Source organism: Pogona vitticeps, chromosome 9 (genome assembly GCF_051106095.1).
Source record: "Pogona vitticeps strain Pit_001003342236 chromosome 9, PviZW2.1, whole genome shotgun sequence".
Taxonomy (NCBI): domain Eukaryota; kingdom Metazoa; phylum Chordata; class Lepidosauria; order Squamata; family Agamidae; genus Pogona; species Pogona vitticeps.
In genome coordinates this window covers 22,655,360-22,673,893 of record NC_135791.1, presented here as the reverse complement: position 1 = coordinate 22,673,893, position 18,534 = coordinate 22,655,360, and the positions used below count along the sequence as shown (strand labels likewise).

General features: G+C 45.7%; 2 protein-coding genes across 4 annotated transcripts in view; one reads left to right on the top strand and one right to left on the bottom strand.

The window, feature by feature from the left end:
- The first annotated feature begins 1,609 nt into the window (after positions 1-1,609).
- RABAC1 (Rab acceptor 1) lies at positions 1,610-9,492 on the top strand. Of its 3 annotated transcripts, none has more exons than XM_020807908.3 (6): positions 1,610-1,745; positions 3,605-3,718; positions 4,052-4,264; positions 6,167-6,264; positions 7,287-7,388; positions 8,029-9,492. In XM_020807908.3, exons 2-6 carry the CDS (start codon positions 3,639-3,641, stop codon positions 8,115-8,117), a joined length of 582 nt encoding a protein of 193 aa, XP_020663567.1. In that variant the 5' UTR covers positions 1,610-1,745; positions 3,605-3,638; the 3' UTR covers positions 8,118-9,492. The 3 variants fall into 3 exon arrangements, with proteins under 3 accessions (XP_020663567.1, XP_020663570.1, XP_020663569.1); XM_020807911.3 differs by lacking the exon at positions 1,610-1,745 and adding an exon at positions 1,917-2,024; XM_020807910.3 differs by lacking the exon at positions 1,610-1,745 and adding an exon at positions 2,001-2,160.
- Positions 9,493-12,931: 3,439 nt separating this feature from the next.
- Positions 12,932-18,534, bottom strand: part of ATP1A3 (ATPase Na+/K+ transporting subunit alpha 3) — a 39,081-nt gene continuing 33,478 nt past the window's right edge. Inside the window, exons 20-23 of the mRNA XM_072980307.2 lie at positions 16,171-16,301; positions 14,713-14,814; positions 14,312-14,403; positions 12,932-14,153 (exon numbers count right to left, since the gene is read on the bottom strand). Coding sequence (XP_072836408.1) covers positions 14,125-14,153; positions 14,312-14,403; positions 14,713-14,814; positions 16,171-16,301 — 354 coding nt within the window. The 3' untranslated portion in view covers positions 12,932-14,124. The remainder of the gene's footprint in view (positions 14,154-14,311; positions 14,404-14,712; positions 14,815-16,170; positions 16,302-18,534) is intronic.

Sequence of the window (18,534 nt, the reverse complement as noted above, 5' to 3'; positions counted from 1 at the left end):
ATACTTGCTAATACGGGACGCAGGATACAGCCGTCATGACCGGTTCCCACCGTTAGCCTTATCCTCCACGAATTTCCCTCATCAGTCTCCTTTCTGAAACTGTGCAAATGTCACTGCAGTATGTTCTCCTTTAGCCCATTAATACTAAATACACTTCACTAAGTATCATAATTAAAATGCCCACAGATCATCTCAGTTTAGCCTTCCTGTTCATTTCCCCTGTTTCCCCTTTGTGGGGGATGGTGCATTTATTGAATACCACAACTCTGGCTGTGCAACCTGACACCTAAACCAGTGAACTATTCAGCCAGCTGTTCATAATAATACTGAGGAGTAAATTCCACTAAACACAGTGCAGCTCAGGTCTGAGCGAACATGCATTGGAAGTAAGTAATGTAAAGGTCAAGGTTCCCCTTGACATTTAGTCCAGTCGTGTCCAACTCTAGGGCGCGGTGCTCATCCCCGTCTCCAAGCCGTAGAGCTAGCATTTGTCCGTAGACAATTTCTGTGGTCACATGGCCAGCGCGACTAGAAACAGAATGTCGTTTACCTTCCCACCGAGGTGGTACCTATTTATCTACTCGCATTTTTACATGCTTTCGAACGGCTAGGTTGGCAGGAGCTGGGACAAGTGATGGGAGCTCATTCTGTCGTGTGGATGCGATCTTACAACTGCTGGTCTCCTGACCTTCAACCAGAAGGGGTATTCTGCCTGTGTTTATTTAAATATATCCCACTGTGTTCATTGGTTGGCTCATGAATTCTGGGAGTTGTAGTAAAAAAAGGGTAACCTTTTCAGCCTCGGGTTATAAGCCTGAAATCTTGTGCCGTCTTATTTGGGGGCAAGTCCCAATGGGACTTCTGAACAGTTGTGTCGAGGCTTCCCTAACACTCTGAAAAGCAAGGTTTGGAAAGCTGAGGAAAGGTGTCCCTATGACTTCTCATAACCAAGGATACTTCTCTGAAAGGCAGCCAATGTGTGTGTGGTCTTCTTTGAAAGCTACCTCTGTTTGAAGGGCTGCCCAGTTGAAGCCATCGTTTTCAAAGGTAAAGAAATGTAATTTCAGGGACTGTGAAGATGCTCACACATGGTTAGCACCTGGAAAGTAAACTGAACATACAGACCACCTCTGTTGCTGGAAACAGTATATAACATAACCATCCTGACTAACAGCCAAGGATTCTCCATCTACGGATTCCCTAAACCTAGTGTCATGAAAACATGTCGGATTACAACTCCCATCACAGGGCTGATGGGACTTGTAATGAAACACATCTGGGGACGCCCGGTTATTACGGACGGCAAGAATTAATGGCAGATGTAGAAAACCATCAACCTCTGATCCTTGTGTCACTAAAAACCACTGCCTGACACCTCTCCCCCATCCTGACAACCTGCAGATTAGTGGGACTACAGCTCCCACAATCCGAAATCGGCTTGCTGTGGGATTGTGGGAGTTGTAGTCCCGCAGCTGGAGCGCATTAAGACGATCTAGGAAAGCGCTGAAAAAAATGGAGCAGTAGAAAGACATTCACTGCATGCGCGTGGATAATTATAATACAGTATATAAAATAAAATAAAATAAATATACTACGAAAGACGCGAGAAGGGCATAAAAACTACGTTTCCCAGCAACCCCCGCGCCTCAGGGAACGTCAACATCCTCTCCATCCCCCACCCTCCCTTTGCCACGCAGGCAAGTCGCTTCCGGTGGGGAAGCTGGACCGTGTTCGGAGGGAGGCAGGTGAGCGAGCCCCCCCCCCGTTCCGTTGCCAGGGGCAACCCGGGATGCAGGAGGAGGCTTGAGCGCGGAGCATCCTCTGCCCGGGAGGAGAGCCGTTTTGGGCTGGCGGGGTCCGGGGGTGGGCTGGGCCGGTTTTGACTGAGCCCCTCGTGTTTTGCTGCCCCCCCTTCACCTCAGAGCTGGCCAGAGATGGGATTCCCACCCAGGACCACCTAGGATTTGGCCATTTTGGCCATTCCCTCTTATGGGCTGCAAGGCCTCTGGGATCCAGAACCACGGGTAAAAAATAGCAGCCGGTGCCAATTTTGTGCACGGTGTCCACCGTTCCTTCATCTCCTCTCGTCTCTCTTTCACTCACCACATCCTCTTTTTTATTTTTATTTTATTTTTATTTTTTTTAACAACTAGAGATAAGGTAAGGAGTACAAAAGGTAGAGGGGGATATGGGGGGGGGAAGAGGGGGAAGGAGAACACAAAATGTACTGGCATCCAGTCTGTTCACGTTGAGATATCAAGTCGACTTTTTGCCTTTCTACAATTTGGTTGCCCTGCAGGTTTCAACTTACTGTTACATCTTAGTTTAATTGTATGTTATTCAAGCACTATCTGGTGCTTGAATATTCTGTCAATTAATTTGACTGAGCCCTTGATCCTGAGTACTAGTAATTAGAGGTGAGAGAGATTTTCATCCATTTCCCCAATATGTTACACATTTTTGTATCATACAGAATCATTTCTTCCCCTGCTCCCAGCTTTTTTCTTTTTTCTAATGAGACTTTAGCCTCTTCTCCCAGGGAAAGTGTTCATTCAGTCTTCTTAATATCTCAGTTCTTGTCAGCACCTTTCCCAGCTCTATAATAGTGCTTTTTAAAGGACTCGGTAGAAGTCAAAGAGGGGTTGTATGATAAATACTGACTACCTCACTTGTGACTTTTAGCACCTTTCTTTTAACCCCTATAACCTAAGCTGTAGGAAATGGATTTGTCTGCAAACTATATATAAAAACAGATCTCCTCTTCAACTTTTCACACGTACACATGTATTGTTTGTTGTAGTGATTAGGTATTGTGTAACTCAAGTATAATTAGCCAAAGCATGTTATGTTTTCAGTAATACAAAAGGAAGTCTACATCCATGCTATGAGTGTCTTCTGAAATAGCTGCAGGCTGGTTGATTAGCCATCCTTCATTCTCGAGAGACCATGGTAACGTAGTCTGTATGGAGGACTTGGAACAGCATCTAGTATGGCTGAGGAGGCCAATTCGAGAGTGACAATCCCTTCCACACTGAAGACAAATACAATCTGTCCCCTGTCCAGCTCCCTGATTTTGCTGCTTTCGGGACTGCCTCTTGGCCTCAGCCTGCTGAACAAGTGCCTCTTCTCTTCAGGCTGGTTGATAACACCAGGAAATGTCCTGGTTCCTCTTGGCCCTCATTTGTGCCTCCTGGTTCCTCTATGCAGGATGTATTTTTGTTTGCATAGTTCCAAATATCTCTCCCAGGCTTTTTACAAGTCAACTGTTATCTCAGAATACAAGTGCACTTGGTTTATTTTCCCTTGTAAAGTAATTGGTGAGGTTTAGCTATTGGCAGAGAGCAATCAGGAAATTTGTTGAACGAGGGAATGAAAAGTGGCCAAAGGAAGGCAACTGAAGTGTGTACGCCATGTGCAAAATCCTTGTTTGCCTCTTGAGTACTCTGTGAAGTACGCCTAACTAATATGTTGTAGGATGCCTCCCTCGTCTGTCTCCACCGAGCAAGCTGGCATTCCTCTTGGCCTCACTCCAATGACACAGCTTTGCACCTGACTCACCTGTCTTTGTCATTCACTCTCTGACTTCTCTTTTACCTCTCCGTAGCTCCTCGGTCTTATCTGGCATTGTGTGAAGCATAATGGCTGGTAAAACAGGACCAGAGCATCTCTTCAACCCAGCGACTGAGATGGAGGCCGCAGGAACTGTGCTGGGCACCAAGTAAGAAGCTGGCGGGAGGAACCCCACGGCTGGAGGTCCCTGATGGGGAAGACTACTTCGCTCTAGGGTAGAAGCTCCCAGAATGGGAACCCCAGAGGGTTCCCAGACTGCAGTTCCCAGGAGCCACACACACTGGCTATGCTGGGTAGCGCTTCCGGGAATCGCAGTCTAAGAACATTAGCGCCTCAAAGGCTGGGAACTACTGCAGCTCCATGGGAAAAGACTTGGGGCTTGTAACGGGCGTGTGGGGCATGAGGGGAGGGCTTTTGTGACTCCCCTCATGTTCTAACGGCCTCCCTCATCCCTTCACCTTCTCATCTTGCCCACTTCCAGGATCAACATCCCAGCTCTCTTGCCCCAAGGGCCAGCAAAGGAGTGGCTGGATCAGCGCCGGGCCACCATACGGCCCTGGGCCAATTTCGTCGACCAGCGGCGCTTCGGGAAGCCCCGGAACTTCGGCGAGCTGTGCAAACGGCTGGTGCGCAACGTGGAATATTTCCAGAGCAACTACGTCTTTGTCTTCTTGGGACTCATTGTCTACTGCCTGTAAGTGCGTTGTGTGTCTCTCTGTTCTAACTGAACAGTGCCTTTCAGGATTTACCTAACCATGTGCTAAACACATCATTAAATATTGTCATCGCTGCGTAACGCAATCTATGTGGGGCTGCTTCTTGGAAATGTTCAGAAACTTCAGCAGGTCCAAAACACAGGGCCAAATTGCTAACAGGGGCTGGCCACAGGGATCACATCCCCCCCCACCGTTTCATTAACTGCACTGGTTTCCGATCCTTTTCTGGGCACAATCCAAAGTCCTGTTTCTAACCTATAAAGCCCTAAATGGCTTGAACCCAAGCTATCTCAAGGACCACGTCTCCCTTGATGAGCTTCCGCAAGTGTCAAGATTATCAGGGGAAACCTTTCTCTTAATCCCACCATCCTCACAGATGTGTTTGGTAAGGACACTGAAAGGGCCTCCTCTGTGTCTGTTCCAAGACTTTGGAACTCCCTCCCACAGGAGGCCAGCTTGGCCCCATCTTTGCAAGCAAACAAAACCCTTTTTTGTTCAGGCAAGCTTACCCTTAATGATGAGCTGCCTAAGTGGGTTTTTTTTAAATGGATGGTTATGGCTTGTTGCTTTGAATATGTTTTTAGTGTTGATTTTGTTTATTGTCTTTTAGTGTAGTGTTCGTTTGATCCTTTCCAGTATTTGTGTTCTTAGTGTTTTAAGTTTTAAATAGTATATTTTAATGATGTCAGCCAATTTGGGTCCTCCTTAAGGAGAAAGTCTGGGTAAAAATATTTATATATCTCAAAGTTGTAACATAACCAGAATCTGGTACCAGATAGGCATGCCACCTTTAAGCAATTAGAGTAATAGATTAAAAAAAAAATAAACATAGTGTTAAAATACATCCCTAATTGAGCTCCAGTCAACATCATTAATTGTTTTTAATAAAAGTATTTTATTTACTTCCTTTTTATCTATCCGATTCTCCAGGGAGCTCCAGTCACAGTAAACACAGTTCTTTCCCATCCCTACTTTCTCCTCTCAACAGCCCTGCGAGGTAGATTAAGCTGAGAGATTGTGTGACTAGTTCAGGTTCATGCTGTGAGATTCTTGTGACATCATGGAGATTTGAACCGTGGTCTACTTGCCTTCTTTAGTCCAGCACCACATTGACTCATTAAAATGGCCTTTGGAAGGCGTCTTAATTGTGAAGAAAGGCTGCATATTCTCAGATGATACTGTACTTGTTATGACCAATACTGTTTAAAGAGGTGACTGGGTAGCTTATTAGTTTGGGTATCTGGCTGCAGAGCCGGAGGTTGGCAGATCGATTCCCCGCTGGGCCTCCTGGGAGAAGAGCCAGCCTAGGTAGCCTTGGGCAAGCTGTACAGTCCCAGGGCAGCCCCCCAGAAGAAGGGAATGGTTAACCACTTCTGAGTATTCTTTACCTAGAAAACACTGAAAAAGAGCTGCCATCCTGTGATTTAGCGGCACATGATTATAATTATTAGACCTTTTAAAAACAAAGTATGTCTTCTTTTTTCTGCCTCAGAACTATTGTTTTAGTCATTGGTGAATTGATGAAAGAATTTATTAATTGCTTAAGATTTCTCTACTTCGTTGACAGCCTGGGGGATTCTCTTGCATGGCGGCACCAGGAGGAAGATGCTCCTTCTCTTATGCCATGCTTCTCGGCTGTTTCCTATGGGTCGCTATGTGAACAGAATGCTGGAGTAGAGAGAAAGAAAACCCGATTAAAGCCCGTGAAGAGGCTTTGCATGTACTAAGCTACATTACTTCGAGAATGACATCCTAGGATCCTTTTTTCATTGTGGCCCTTGTATCATCTTAGCTTTACTTTGCATACAGACCTAGGCTGATGTACCGTATACCTTTCTTGATGCAGCTAACTGTATTTATCTTTTCCTTTCTCCTGCTAGCATCACATCTCCCCTTCTCCTGATTGCACTGGCTGTGTTCTTTGGGGCCTGTTACATTATCTACCTGAAAACCCAGCAATCGCAACTGGTGGTGTTTGGTAAGTAGAAGATTCATGCCAAGACTTTGTTTCCATGGGAATGACATACCAGCGCAAGCAGGGAAGCAGTAATAATGAGCACAGGATAATGTTCTCGTGAATTTATTGTTTTACATTTTTGAATGTCCAGTCTCCCACATTTTTTAAAAAAAAGGTGTGGAAAACTAGCACATAAAGGAAGAGACTGGCCTAAAACCTTGACATGTTAGGTAAATGTCAAACCCTTGACATTTAGTCCAGTCGTGTCCGACTCTAGAGCGCAGTGCTCATCCCCATTTCCAAGTCACAGAGCCAGCGTTTTGTCCGTAGACAGTTTCCGTGGTCACGTGGCCAGCGCAGCTAGACACGGAACGCCATTTACCTTCCCACTGAGGTGGTACCTATTTATCTACTCGCATTTGCATGCTTTCGAACTGCTAGGTTGACAGGAGCTGGGACGAGCGACGGGAGCTCCCTCCATCGCGTGGATTCGATCTTACGACAGCGGGTCTTCTGACCTTGCAGTACAGAGGCTTCTGCGGTTTAACCCGCAGCGCCACCACATCCTAGCGACCACCACGTCCCAGCCTTGACATATTAGCTATCCATAAGCAAGGTTCTTGCCACAAAGGGCACTTCTCATTGCATTTTTAAAGTGTAACAGTGGGAGTCGCTCTGGGTTATGCGACCTGGCTACCTCTTCTTAAATCTGTCCATGCTGCATTGGTTGCAGACATCACCCTGAATTAGCTCTCAGGTGTCAGTGTCATTGGACGTTGCAGAACTGAGGAGAGCCACCAGATGGTGCTGCATCAACAAGAACAGTCAGATCCTTGGCAAGAATCTACAGCCTGACCAGCAATTCCTGGACCACAGAAGGCTGTATTTCTCACATACATTGTACGCAGCTAGACAGAAATTTGGCCTCAGGCCTGTGATCACTTTAATCAGCTGATTAAGGCTTCCACTTTCAACTCAGGCATTAGAACGGAGCTCCTGTGTGCCAGCCATCTGTATTTTCGCCCAATCTCTTTTTCTTCCAGGGCGGGAGCTAAGCACAGCCCATCAGTATGGCCTGGCAGGAGCGGTTTCCTTTCCCTTCTTCTGGCTAGCTGGAGCTGGCTCAGCCGTCTTCTGGGTATTAGGTGAGTAAATAAGACTGCCACTTTCCAACTCTGGGTCCTAACCAATATTCCTTCTAAGGCGCATGCGCTCGGAGCTCCATTGTGGCTGCTCACGGGCAGCCGGCAGCCAATTTGTTTACTTCCTGTTTCAGATGAAGCCCCACTCCTCCACGTGTGCAAGGGGGCAAGGCTCCCACGCAGTGGGAATGAATATTAGAGGGTATGTTGGTCCTGAACCTTTCTGCATTTCTAGTCAACAATAACTCATTTTCTTCCCCTCCCTTGAAGATCTGGATACATGATTCATGGTTCTTAGGGGGTGTCCGTGCAGACAAGGACAGAGGACATTAAGTTCCGCCTGCGACAGTAACTCTGGAGGAGATCTCTCACTTCCATCAGAGCTGGGAAAAAATGATTATTGACACTATTGTTGCTGTGATGCAATTCCCAGAACCTCCCAGCCTGTTTTCTGAAAAAGTAACTCTTTCAAGTTTGGCCTTCCATGCTGCTCACCTTTGCACGTGACCCTATGCCTCCTATTTTGGGTCCCTTTCTTCCCCTCCACCATGGCTCCAAAGGAAAGAGGCTTGTATCATGGTGGACAGGGATAAGTAATCTAACTTTGGTTTCTTCCTTCCTCTTCCTTTCTTGTCTCCTGCAGGCGCCACTTTGGTGACTATTGGTTCACATGCAGCCTTCCATGAACTGGAGTCCGCTGAGACCGATGAGCTTCAGATGGAACCAGTCTGAAGACTGGAGAATCCCAATGTCCCCTCTGATCTCCTGTGCATCCACATGTCCCTGCTTCTCTGTTGCTCTTCCACTGATCTTTGTATATATCGCTGCTATTTCACTCATCCTCTATGTGCCATTTCCTCTTTTGAGTTCCCCAAGAACTAAAATCTAGATTGGGGGCCTCCTCTAGGGGTATGAAACCATCAGTGCCCTCTTTACATCTTTCATTTTCAGGATTCTCCTTGCCACCCACATTCCTGTACAACCTTCCCTTCTCTGAATGCCTAATTTCATTGACTTTGGGGTTTTCCCATCTAAGACATCAAACTCCCTACCCAGGATGCTACATATTCACCATAGTCTTCAACCAAAAACCAAGCCCTGGAGGTTTGTTACAAACTCCCTGCATTCAGCCTTCGGGTTCCCCCCCCCCCCTTTTATCAGCAACATTAAAGGAGCAAAAAGTGTTAATCAGAACATTCTTGGAATGTTTAATAGAGCTTCTGAGTGTTTCATTTGTGCTAGCCAAGAGGTCAAAGTGGCACATGAAGCCACACCCGTTGAAACATTTCGTGTGTTCACCTAGAGTAACTCTGCCGTTTAATTATGCCCATATGTATTGGTTTGCTGAACAGTGAATGGCAGCTTTCCATAGGAAAGATGGTGCAGGCCTATTCCATTCTTGGTTGCTGATGCCTACCAGAAGAGGATCACATTTTAATTGGAAATTAAAAAAAAAAAACCACCAAAATCTGGTCAGGAAAACTGAATCTGTCTGTGCCAGAGGTGGAGTAAACTAACCCAGCTCTGCACATTTCATTTTGCATGATTTAGTCAGTTTCATTTGTTTGATCCGCACCATTGATGTATTTATTGATCCCTGAGACTAAAAAACCGAAGCAACGGCAGTGTCACTAATTCACATGGGTTATAATCTAGTTAGTTCACTTGTGCAGGCTTTCTTAGCCAGAATCCTGTTGCTAGTGTCAACTAGAGTAGATCTGTTGAATCCATGGGATATGGGTAAGTGTTGATTCACCATTCCGCAGTTGATTTATTGAATCTACTGTGTTTGGAAGAAGCGGTAAGATTTAGGTCGCTGAAATTTCAGGACCTACCAGCCTTTTTTCAACCTCTAGTTAACCCACTTATTGCAATGACTTAAGCTTCTGTGCCTATTTATATTCCCATCCTGCTTCAGCCTCTAATAACAATTATTTTATGAAGCACTCTCCACCACTGCTTACCATCTTTAAATGTGAGCTGTGCTGTAAGTTGTACTCTTACCTAACCATTATTCATCCACTGGAGAACATTAAGAGTCTTAATGCGACGCCATTTACAAGTGACTAATATTCTCGCAGCAGTTAATAAATTCTAGATTAAATCATGCTGTTCTTCTGTTCTTTATAGCAGGGCTTCTCTGGAACAACCCCGGGAGAGTGTGTCTCTTGGGCCTCATCGCCTTTTATAAAATCAAGGGCGGTGTGCAGTGATAAATCTCTGTCTCCTTGTCCGCAGGGTGTATGTGTGTGTATGCATGCGGGAAAGAGAGCTGGTTGATGACAGAGCATAGTTAGGCACTCTCCAGATAGACTGTCGTTGTCGTCCTTGTTTCCAGCCACCATGACTAACGTCGTCTAACATCTGAATGCAGTTGGGATCGGGGCGTCAGGAATGGATCTATGGCCTTATCCAGTCGAGCGATTCTCATTTCTTGTGATCCACTCTCTTAATATTTTGGGATGCTTCTCCTGGTTAAAGCCACTTCTTTTAAAAAAGGGCCCTATAGTTTTCTCTGTCCATGTACCCCATTTCATCAACAACAGCAGTTTATGCTGGTGGGTGCTGATACTTCATCTGCCAGCAAGCTTCATAACAGAGGAGAGGTTGGTCTTCGTCATCATAATTTGGTACTCTGACTACGACGCCTCTTTGAATCATTTGCATCCAACGGTCTCAACATCTCTGACCTATCGCAGAGGGTTTTTACCTTGGTAGTTTCTGACGTGATTATGTGCTGCAGAAGATGGTGGATTACCAGCCTACTTAGGCATTTCCCCCCCCTCAAAATGTCCCTGAAAGCTCCTGTTTCTTACGTTGGGTGGGGTACGCCTGTTCATCCTCAAGGCAGAAGTCTCTACCCCACCAAGGAAGGTGACCGTTCTTGGCATGTACTGTCTTTTGGGGTGTAAAGAGTGAGTAGTGGCTCTACTTTTCAGAGGGAAGGGGAACAGCACTGTATGTGTTTGGTACCTGGATCTGTACTGGTCTGTGTCCCTCAACAACATGTCATTCTCTTCGGATTGTATGACAGAAGGGTCAGAATGACTGCCAGCTCCTTAAATATGCAGCTCAACGCTCCCAAGCCTCTAATGACTTAAAACTGTTGCAGACAGAATGACAACCCAACCCAACTCAACCCCATCATTGTTTTTCTGTGGACAGAAGCATTTCACCCATGCAGTGTGGCTACTCTTTAAAAGCACAGAAGCATGGACAAAAGGCTGGCAATGCTTTTAAAAAATGGAAGGATCAAGATCTAAAAGCCTTTTCTGCAGCCATAACGAACTTCATGGCTTCGGCAGACATAACTGCTCTGCTTCCTCTCCACCGTCATCAACTTCAGCTGCTTTGTCACCATGGTGATATCCTTTTCTCTCCATCCTTTAGTTGCCTTGGCGATGACCTCCTCTTCCTCCTCCTCTCCTTTCCTCCACCCAACCCATGGGAGCCAGATGGAAAAAGCAATCCGCTTAAATTAGCTGGGTCAAGCGGTATCTTCGGAGGCAGAGGGCAGTGCCAGACCACGGGGGAAGGGGAGGGGAGAGGAGCCGAGAACTGGAGCCTTTATAATGGAACATGGGAAAGGGTGGCAGAGGTGGGGGGTGGGATATTCCAGGTTAAAGCTAATTTTAAAAAAACCACATTCCTGCCCAAGCCAACCACCACTGTCCCGCTTTGCCTTCAGCTCCGATATCTGATGAAGCTTCTCCACACCCTCTTGTGGCCAAATGCAAGGTGGCAAACCCAGCCTGGACGTATTTTTAGCCACACTGAAAATGTACGGTACCACTACGTCACATGTACACTACTGTGGCTGCTTCTACCGCCGGCAGTGTTTGGACGACACAAAGCATCCCTCGGTTGGTCATGTATAATTTAAAACAGAAGTAAAAATAGCACAGTTCGAGCGTGCTCTGGTGTCTCTCTCTGTGCATTCTGGCCATCATTTAGCTGGCGCAAGCCACTCTTGTCAATAGAGGTGGCAAGAACTGATGGAGAGGTCGGTGGCTTTTGGTATCTGGCTGTGGAGGCCGCGGGGTTGGGAGGCTTGATGATCCATAGGATCCCTTTTAGGATCCGCAATGCTGAGAGGAGGATTATAATGGCTCCGTGGAGCCCAAGGTTGGGAGTTCAATTCCCCACTGTGCCTCCTTGACAGGGGCTGGATGCCATCATCTATAGAGGCCCTTCTAGCTCTGCAGTTTTAAGATGATGATGATGATGAATTAGCTGGAACAGATCACATGCATCTTAACAGAATTTTAAAATATCAGCTTCAGACTATTTGAGTATCTCTATAATTGGTATACTTTTGTCTAAAATCTTTAGACTTAAAATCGAGGGTCGTCTTATACACGGAAGTAAGCTGAGGCGAGAACAAAAACAAATGGAGGGGAAAGCAGGGATCAAAGCGATCCTGCAGCACTTTGATCCCTTTCCCCCTACACTTGCTAAGCCCCACTTAGATTTCTTAATTTAGGATTAGAAAAGTGATGGGTGTCTTATACATGGGGGCATCATATACACGGAAAAATACGGTATATACTATCTTATTTTTAAACGTTTGTGGAATTACATTTTTGTGTGTTTTCTCTGATATATGGGTAGAGCCTTCTTTAGAAAAAGGGGCCAAGAACTAGAGATCAATAACAATAATGATAATAGTACTGATATAAATTGTTTGACTGTGTGGAAGGTTCTTCACATATATTATCTTAGCAATACTAGTTCTTTAGATTTCTCTTGCTTTCTGGGTGGCGTTCAGACACACAGATTGTCTTCCCAGGGCTAAATGACATGTATATATAAAGCGATGTATAAGAATTATGGATGGCACCACTTTAAACTGCCAGAAGGTATGTGTTTATTTTTTTTAAAGAGCTTCACTTTGTAAAAAAACAGAATTGTATTGAGCTGGCTTATCTCCAGGGGTGCTACTCCTCTTAATATACTAATTTATTGCATATGGGCTTTGGTTAACATTGGACACCAATTATGATTCTTCCTCCACTCTCAATTGGTACAGTCTTGAATTTTACCACTTCACTTTATCCTCTCCTTCTGTGTAATGGGTAGCTGGCTGCTCACAATATGTTCTTTTTTATAATAAAAAAAATATGTGCACTCAGATATAGGTAATGAGACTGCCACATCTCTCATATTAAATATCCCACAGTCTGTTTTTTTTATTTATTTATTTGTTAAATCATTTTTTTCATTGTTTTGGTTGGTTCACACGACAACACAGTCCCGAAACGGGAAGAGGAGATGGGATGGACAGAATAACACCCAACCCACCCACCCACCCGGCCATTGGCCCATTGTGTCCTCCCCCTCCCCTCCCGAAACACAATTTTTTTTAACGATTTATGTGGGGGGGGAAACACGGAAGTGAAGCCGCCTCACCCAGTTCGGAGGAGCTAAAAAGCCCCTTTTGCTCCCTCCCCAGGAAAGATAGGGGAAGGGCATATTTTTCTCCAGGGGGGGAGGTTATGGCTGAAATCTCCTCCAATCTATTACTAGATAGTGGGCCCGGGACACGGGGGGGACGGGGAATGGCTGGCCAAGGGAAGAGGGTGGTGTTAAGCACCAGTGGGGACACACAGAGCCAGGAACGCCCCTCTTTCCCTTCGCGGGTTTTTCTGGAATAAGGAGGTGATGATGACCTAGCCCCTCCTGCGACACACTCACTCATACGCACGCACACCCCTACGCACACAGTTGGAGAAAGGATGGGAGTTAAGCGGTTCTCTTGGTCCTACGGAAGCAACTCTGTACATGCACAAGAGACGAGACTCCAAACGTCTGGGGTTCATTTGGACAAATCTAGGCAAGAGTCAAGAATCCAAAGGATGGAGACGGTGTCTAGGGAAGTGGGGTCACGAGGGGGAAAGGACCAGAAACGGGGATGTTTTGCTTGAGATGTCCTTTCCCCTTCGTGCCCAAGCGCTCACCGCCCCACACGTACCAAAAAAAAAAAAAATGAATAGATGGAAAACAAAGGGGTTTTTTCCTTCTCTTGCACACTTACATAGCATAGGCCCACACGCACACACAACATTTTCCCCACAGGAAGATGGAGGGAGAAAACCGGGGGGGGGGGGGGGGATAGAGTGTGGATTGGTGAGCAGAAGGAGTAGACTTCCCCAGACTGGGGGCCCAAAGGCTTACTACGGCTAACCACATAACAGGAACCCCCCCGCCCTCTCCTCCCTCCCCCCCCCAAACCTTGCCCTGACTGGCAGGTGTATCCGAGGCATGTCATTCTAGGGTGCTGCTGCTGGTCCCCCGGTTCAAACCCAGCTATGGAAGGGGATTTGACGTGGGAGAGGGTGGATTTGCAGAGGTAAATAAATATTGCCCCATCTCCCCAATTTTCTCTCGCGCCCGTACGTCTGCTCCCCCAGGCTGCTTCTAAAAAAAGAAAAGAAAAAAGGGGAAAAATTGCAGAGAGGAAGGGGGGAACAGATAGGGGGGGTATTCTTTTCCCCACCCCTCCAGTCTGGGACATGCATGCAGAATGAGATGGGGCAGACTGCCCATCTTATCTGCCCAGGGTGGGGAAATGAGCACGGGGTGGGCGGTGGGCTTGGCTTGTTGCGTCTATGTCCGAGCGTATAATCCCGGCATTACAGCCTCTCTCATAATCAAGGTAGGGGGGTAGGCAGAATTTTAGAGGGGGGAGCACTCCCTCCCAGCAGCGGGGAGACAACTGGCAACAGAGACGGAAAGAGATTCAATAGTAGGTTTCTTTCTCTACCCATCCTGAAAAAGAAAGGGAGATAAGAGACGAACATCAGTGCCAACGAACAGCTTGCCTCCCTTCTCCCAAATTCCCCTCGCCCTGCAGATCGATCGTGCCCCATCCGGGGAATGGGCCCTCCTCCTACATTTGTTCGCCCCATGAGCCGTTCGCCACTTACCTCCGGGATTGCGACGCAGTATGAGCTTACGAATTTCGTCATACACAAAAATGAGGAAACTGTATGGGAAGGCGCAGAACCACCAGCTAGGCCTGGAGAGAGGATAAAAGGTGCCTGACACAGACGTTGGGGTGGGTTGGGGTGTACGTTGGTTAGGAGGGAGGGCCAGGCTTCCCAAGACTGACACATGCCCCCCGAGGAGTGCCGTTGGTTCCCACGGGATCTGCCCCCCCCCCAGGGACAGCCACAGCACTCTGCCCAATGGTAGGGCCAGATTTGAGCTTGAGCATGGCCCAGCCCAACCTTCTAGATTAAAATTTGTCTGCTCCAGAGAAGTCAAACCACCCTCTCCTTCTCTGCCCTGTTCGAAAACAGCAGCTTCGACGTCTCACCAGACTTACTTCAGGGGATACATCCTCAGAGCGACGTCCATGCCGGGACAATAGGAGAGGAAGGCGGCCAAGGCCGTTTCTTCAAATAGTCCAAAAATAAGGATCTTGTTTCTGAAAGGGGGGGAGGGAGAGAGAGATTATGAGAGAGAGAGAATCCTTAACACTAAGAACGATTCATTCCACTATCAGAAGGTATTTTCCAATTACCAACATCTGGCAAAAAAACGTGGAGGAAAGACCTACATACACAAACACATGGTAGACATGCATCAACAACACGGTCGACCGGAGCTCCTTGGCGTGGACTGAATGAGCATTCTTGAGGGACCTGCAACTTCCTATCTGCTTTTAAGGACAAGAAAATGGGTCTCTGATCAGACCCACAACAGCAGAGTTATTTGTCCCTCCCTTGGCTGATATGTTCACTAGGTACTGCCATTGACTGAAATTGACTGAAGAAACAACTTCTGTTTTCAACTCAAAACACGGCTGTTCACATAGGCCTTTCAGAACCTTCCCTCTGACTAATTTGGTTTTGAATGTATTCTCAAAGGCTTTGGTTTTAATTTGGTTTTCATCACCCATATTCTGTGAATTTTGGAATAGTTGTCTTTCTGTTTTTGCTGCCATCTATTGAACCTTTGTATTGAAATATATATAGCTATGTCTGTGTCTGTGTGTGTGTGTGTATACACACACACACACATACACTTTTTTGCATTAGTTATTTTATTCTTAGAGATTTGCTTTTGTGTGATGTTTTATTAGTTTACTACTGTCATTTTATTATATGTTAATAGGTTATTGCAAGCTGTCCAGAGTAGTGACCTACTCACTGGGTGGACGTCCACACTCACTCAGTCAATCTCACAGAGTTATACTCATCAAGCAACTGGGATTAGATTTATTTATTTATTTATTTATTGGACTTATATACCGCCCCATAGCGCTACAAGCACTCTCCGGGCGGTTTACAATTTAATTATACAGGCTACACATTGCCCCCCCAGCAAGCTGGGTACTCATTTTACCGACCTCGGAAGGATGGAAGGCTAAGTCAACCTTGAGCCGGCTACCTGGGATTTGAACCCCAGGTCGTGAGCACAGTTTTAGCTGCAGTACAGCGTTTTAACCACTGCACCACGAGGCATCCTCTCAAGTTTACCACTCAATGCCATACAGTAATTTGTCACCCTGTAATGTGGTAAACAAACCATATAATGTGACCTTCTGGGAGGTAACTTTGATCTTTCTGTTCAAGGGTTTCTATCTGGAGATCACAACGTTTGAAGCAACCCCAGAGGCAAATCCATCATCTTTCAGTTCTGGTCTTGGTCCTTCCCTCTCTTTCTGTACCTGTTGCCCACCATGGTTTCACACCGCTTGCCCTCTCCTCCAGGATTCATTCCCTGCCTTGCATGAGAGAACTGCTGTTTCTTAAGCAAAAGGAAAGACCCGCCATCTTACCTCATACCCTGCTGGAAGACTGAATTCCTTCTGGTTTTGCAGATGATCAAGTCTGCCCATTGCACCACCACGATGCTGACGAAGAAAGCCGTGTGGCAGGTGAATTCAACCACCTTGCGCTGCTCGTAGGTCTAGGAAAACAAGAGGGAATAACGTCAGGAAGATGATGTGCGGCCAGAGATCTTCCTTTGTATGTGTATGTTTCTGTCCACCTGTCTTAGAATTAATTCTCCTGTATCTTTGTCAACAAGATATTTTTCAGCTGAGGGGGAAACAAAATGTGGATTAGGATGGCATGTAGTTCCAGATGTCCTTTTTGTGGCCCCGAGACACACTTGCCTCCTGAGGCAAAAAAAAAAAAGCTTGATGCAACATTCGGTATTTTCTCTTCCTTGAAAGCTCCAATAGCTATAGTTCTGTTCACTCAGTGGTTCCCAACTTTGGGTCCACAGATCTTCTTGGACTAAAACTCCCAGATGCCTTCACCACTAGCTGTGCTGGCCAGGACTTCTGGGAGTTGCAGTCCAAGAACATCTGGGGGCCCGAGGTTAGAGATGGGAAGGCCTGTGGAAAGGAAATGGGAAATTTGGATTAAAAACAGTTTTTTCCCCTCATTTTTTGTTTCCAAAACCATTGTTGCTGTTTTTCTGGAAAAATAGAAAAAAATTACAGAGTGTGGGATATGTTCTTTTACAATGATAAATAATATGCCTATGACATGGGATTCGAACTATATAACATGAAGACCTTAATGAAAGACTTCTGAGACTTTATGTATTTAAGTTCTCTCAACCCACAGTTGTCCAAATCCCACACCAATCGTTTTGGCATCGTTGGGCAGTGTAGCCCACGGTGAGTCCTAACATGGAAATTAGCCCTCCAGAAATTCTGACATTCGCAGTGCTGCGCTAAGGGGGCATTCTTCAAGCACACTGGCAAAAGAAAGTGGAAGCAGTGGTTCAAAAATCTCTGGAATACATTTGGTTGAGGAAAACTATTCCAGAGGGCTGGGAGAAAGAGGTCAGTGTCTTCTTCCTAGCCACCGGAGGCATGATGATTTAGGGAGAATCACGAGGGTTATCCTTTCCATGTTATATTTATAGCCTATATTGCTTTTCTCTTTGAAGCTTGATTGATCAACTTACAGAAAATATTTAGATATCTATACATCTCTTATAAGGGGAAAATATTGTTTTATGGAAGAATTATCATTAAGGAAATCAATATGCAGTGAGAAAGGGTTTTTAAACCAAAAACCCCCACTTTTAACAGCATCCTGATGAAATCCCCCTTCCAAACTCTTCAACAACTTCAGTAACACTAAAATCATCTTGTCGTGTCCCGCATGGGGCTATAACAGGAACAGGCAATTATGCCGAGCCCAGGACCTAATTCTCTGCTCCCAGAATCCTCCTGGTGGCTTCATAAAATTGAAAAAAAAAAAAAGGTGGTGGTAGTTAAAAATCCTCCTTGAACAATTTGAACGTATTTCAGTTAAACAGAGATTGCAGGGGCTTCTGAAATCTCTTCAAAAACTGGGTTGCCATTTCTCGAGTCTTTGTGCACTATTCAACAAAATGTTGAATAATTGCTACATTAGAAATTGTTTGTTTGAAATATGTCTACTATTGTATAACGGTTCCAGGATTAAACAATATATGGCCCACAATGACAAAAATCTCAAGCTCCAGCACATCCGTTCCTGTCCCAAACCAAAGTTGATAATATCTGCCTTTCCTTTACATCCCAGAGTTTATTTAGCCACACACCCCACCAGCCTTTCTTAACCGGATGCCCTAGATTACAATTTACAACCTATATGCAGGCTTATTTTATTTTATTCTCGAAGGCTTTCATGGCCGGGATCTGATGGTTGTTGTGGGTTTTTCGGGCTCTTTGGCCGTGTTCTGAAGGTTGTTCTTCCTAATGTTTCGCCAGTCTCTGTGGCCGGCATCTTCAGAGGACAGCACTCTGTGCTCTGGCATTCAACATCACAGTTAGACAATGGCAATCAGACACATTTTGTGGTGTCTGATTGCCACATTTTGTGGTGGGTCACCAGAGCACAGAGTGCTGTCCTCTGAAGATGCCGGCTACAGAGACTGGCGAAATGTTAGGAAGAACAACCTTCAGAACACGGCCAAAGAGCCTGAAAAATCCACAACAACTATCATATCATATTTGGTTTGTTTATTTATTTATTTAAAACTTATTTTTGCCTCACTGTTCTCCTTAAAAAAGACCCAAGGTCATCATGAAAAGATACTATTTAAAGCTAAAAACTGTAAGTATGCAAATACTAAAAAAAAGATCAAGGAAATACCACACTGGGGGTGGAGAGGAAGCAATATCAAAGCCACATTC

Bases quoted from the DNA above. Each gene is read 5' to 3' on its own strand.
- RABAC1 (XM_020807908.3), top strand. From the start codon at position 3,639: ATGGCTGGTAAAACAGGACCAGAGCATCTCTTCAACCCAGCGACTGAG. The intron at 3,719-4,051 runs GTAAGAAGCTGG...GCCCACTTCCAG, and splicing joins GGAACTGTGCTGGGCACCAA to GATCAACATCCCAGCTCTCT. The intron at 7,389-8,028 runs GTGAGTAAATAA...TGTCTCCTGCAG, and splicing joins AGCCGTCTTCTGGGTATTAG to GCGCCACTTTGGTGACTATT.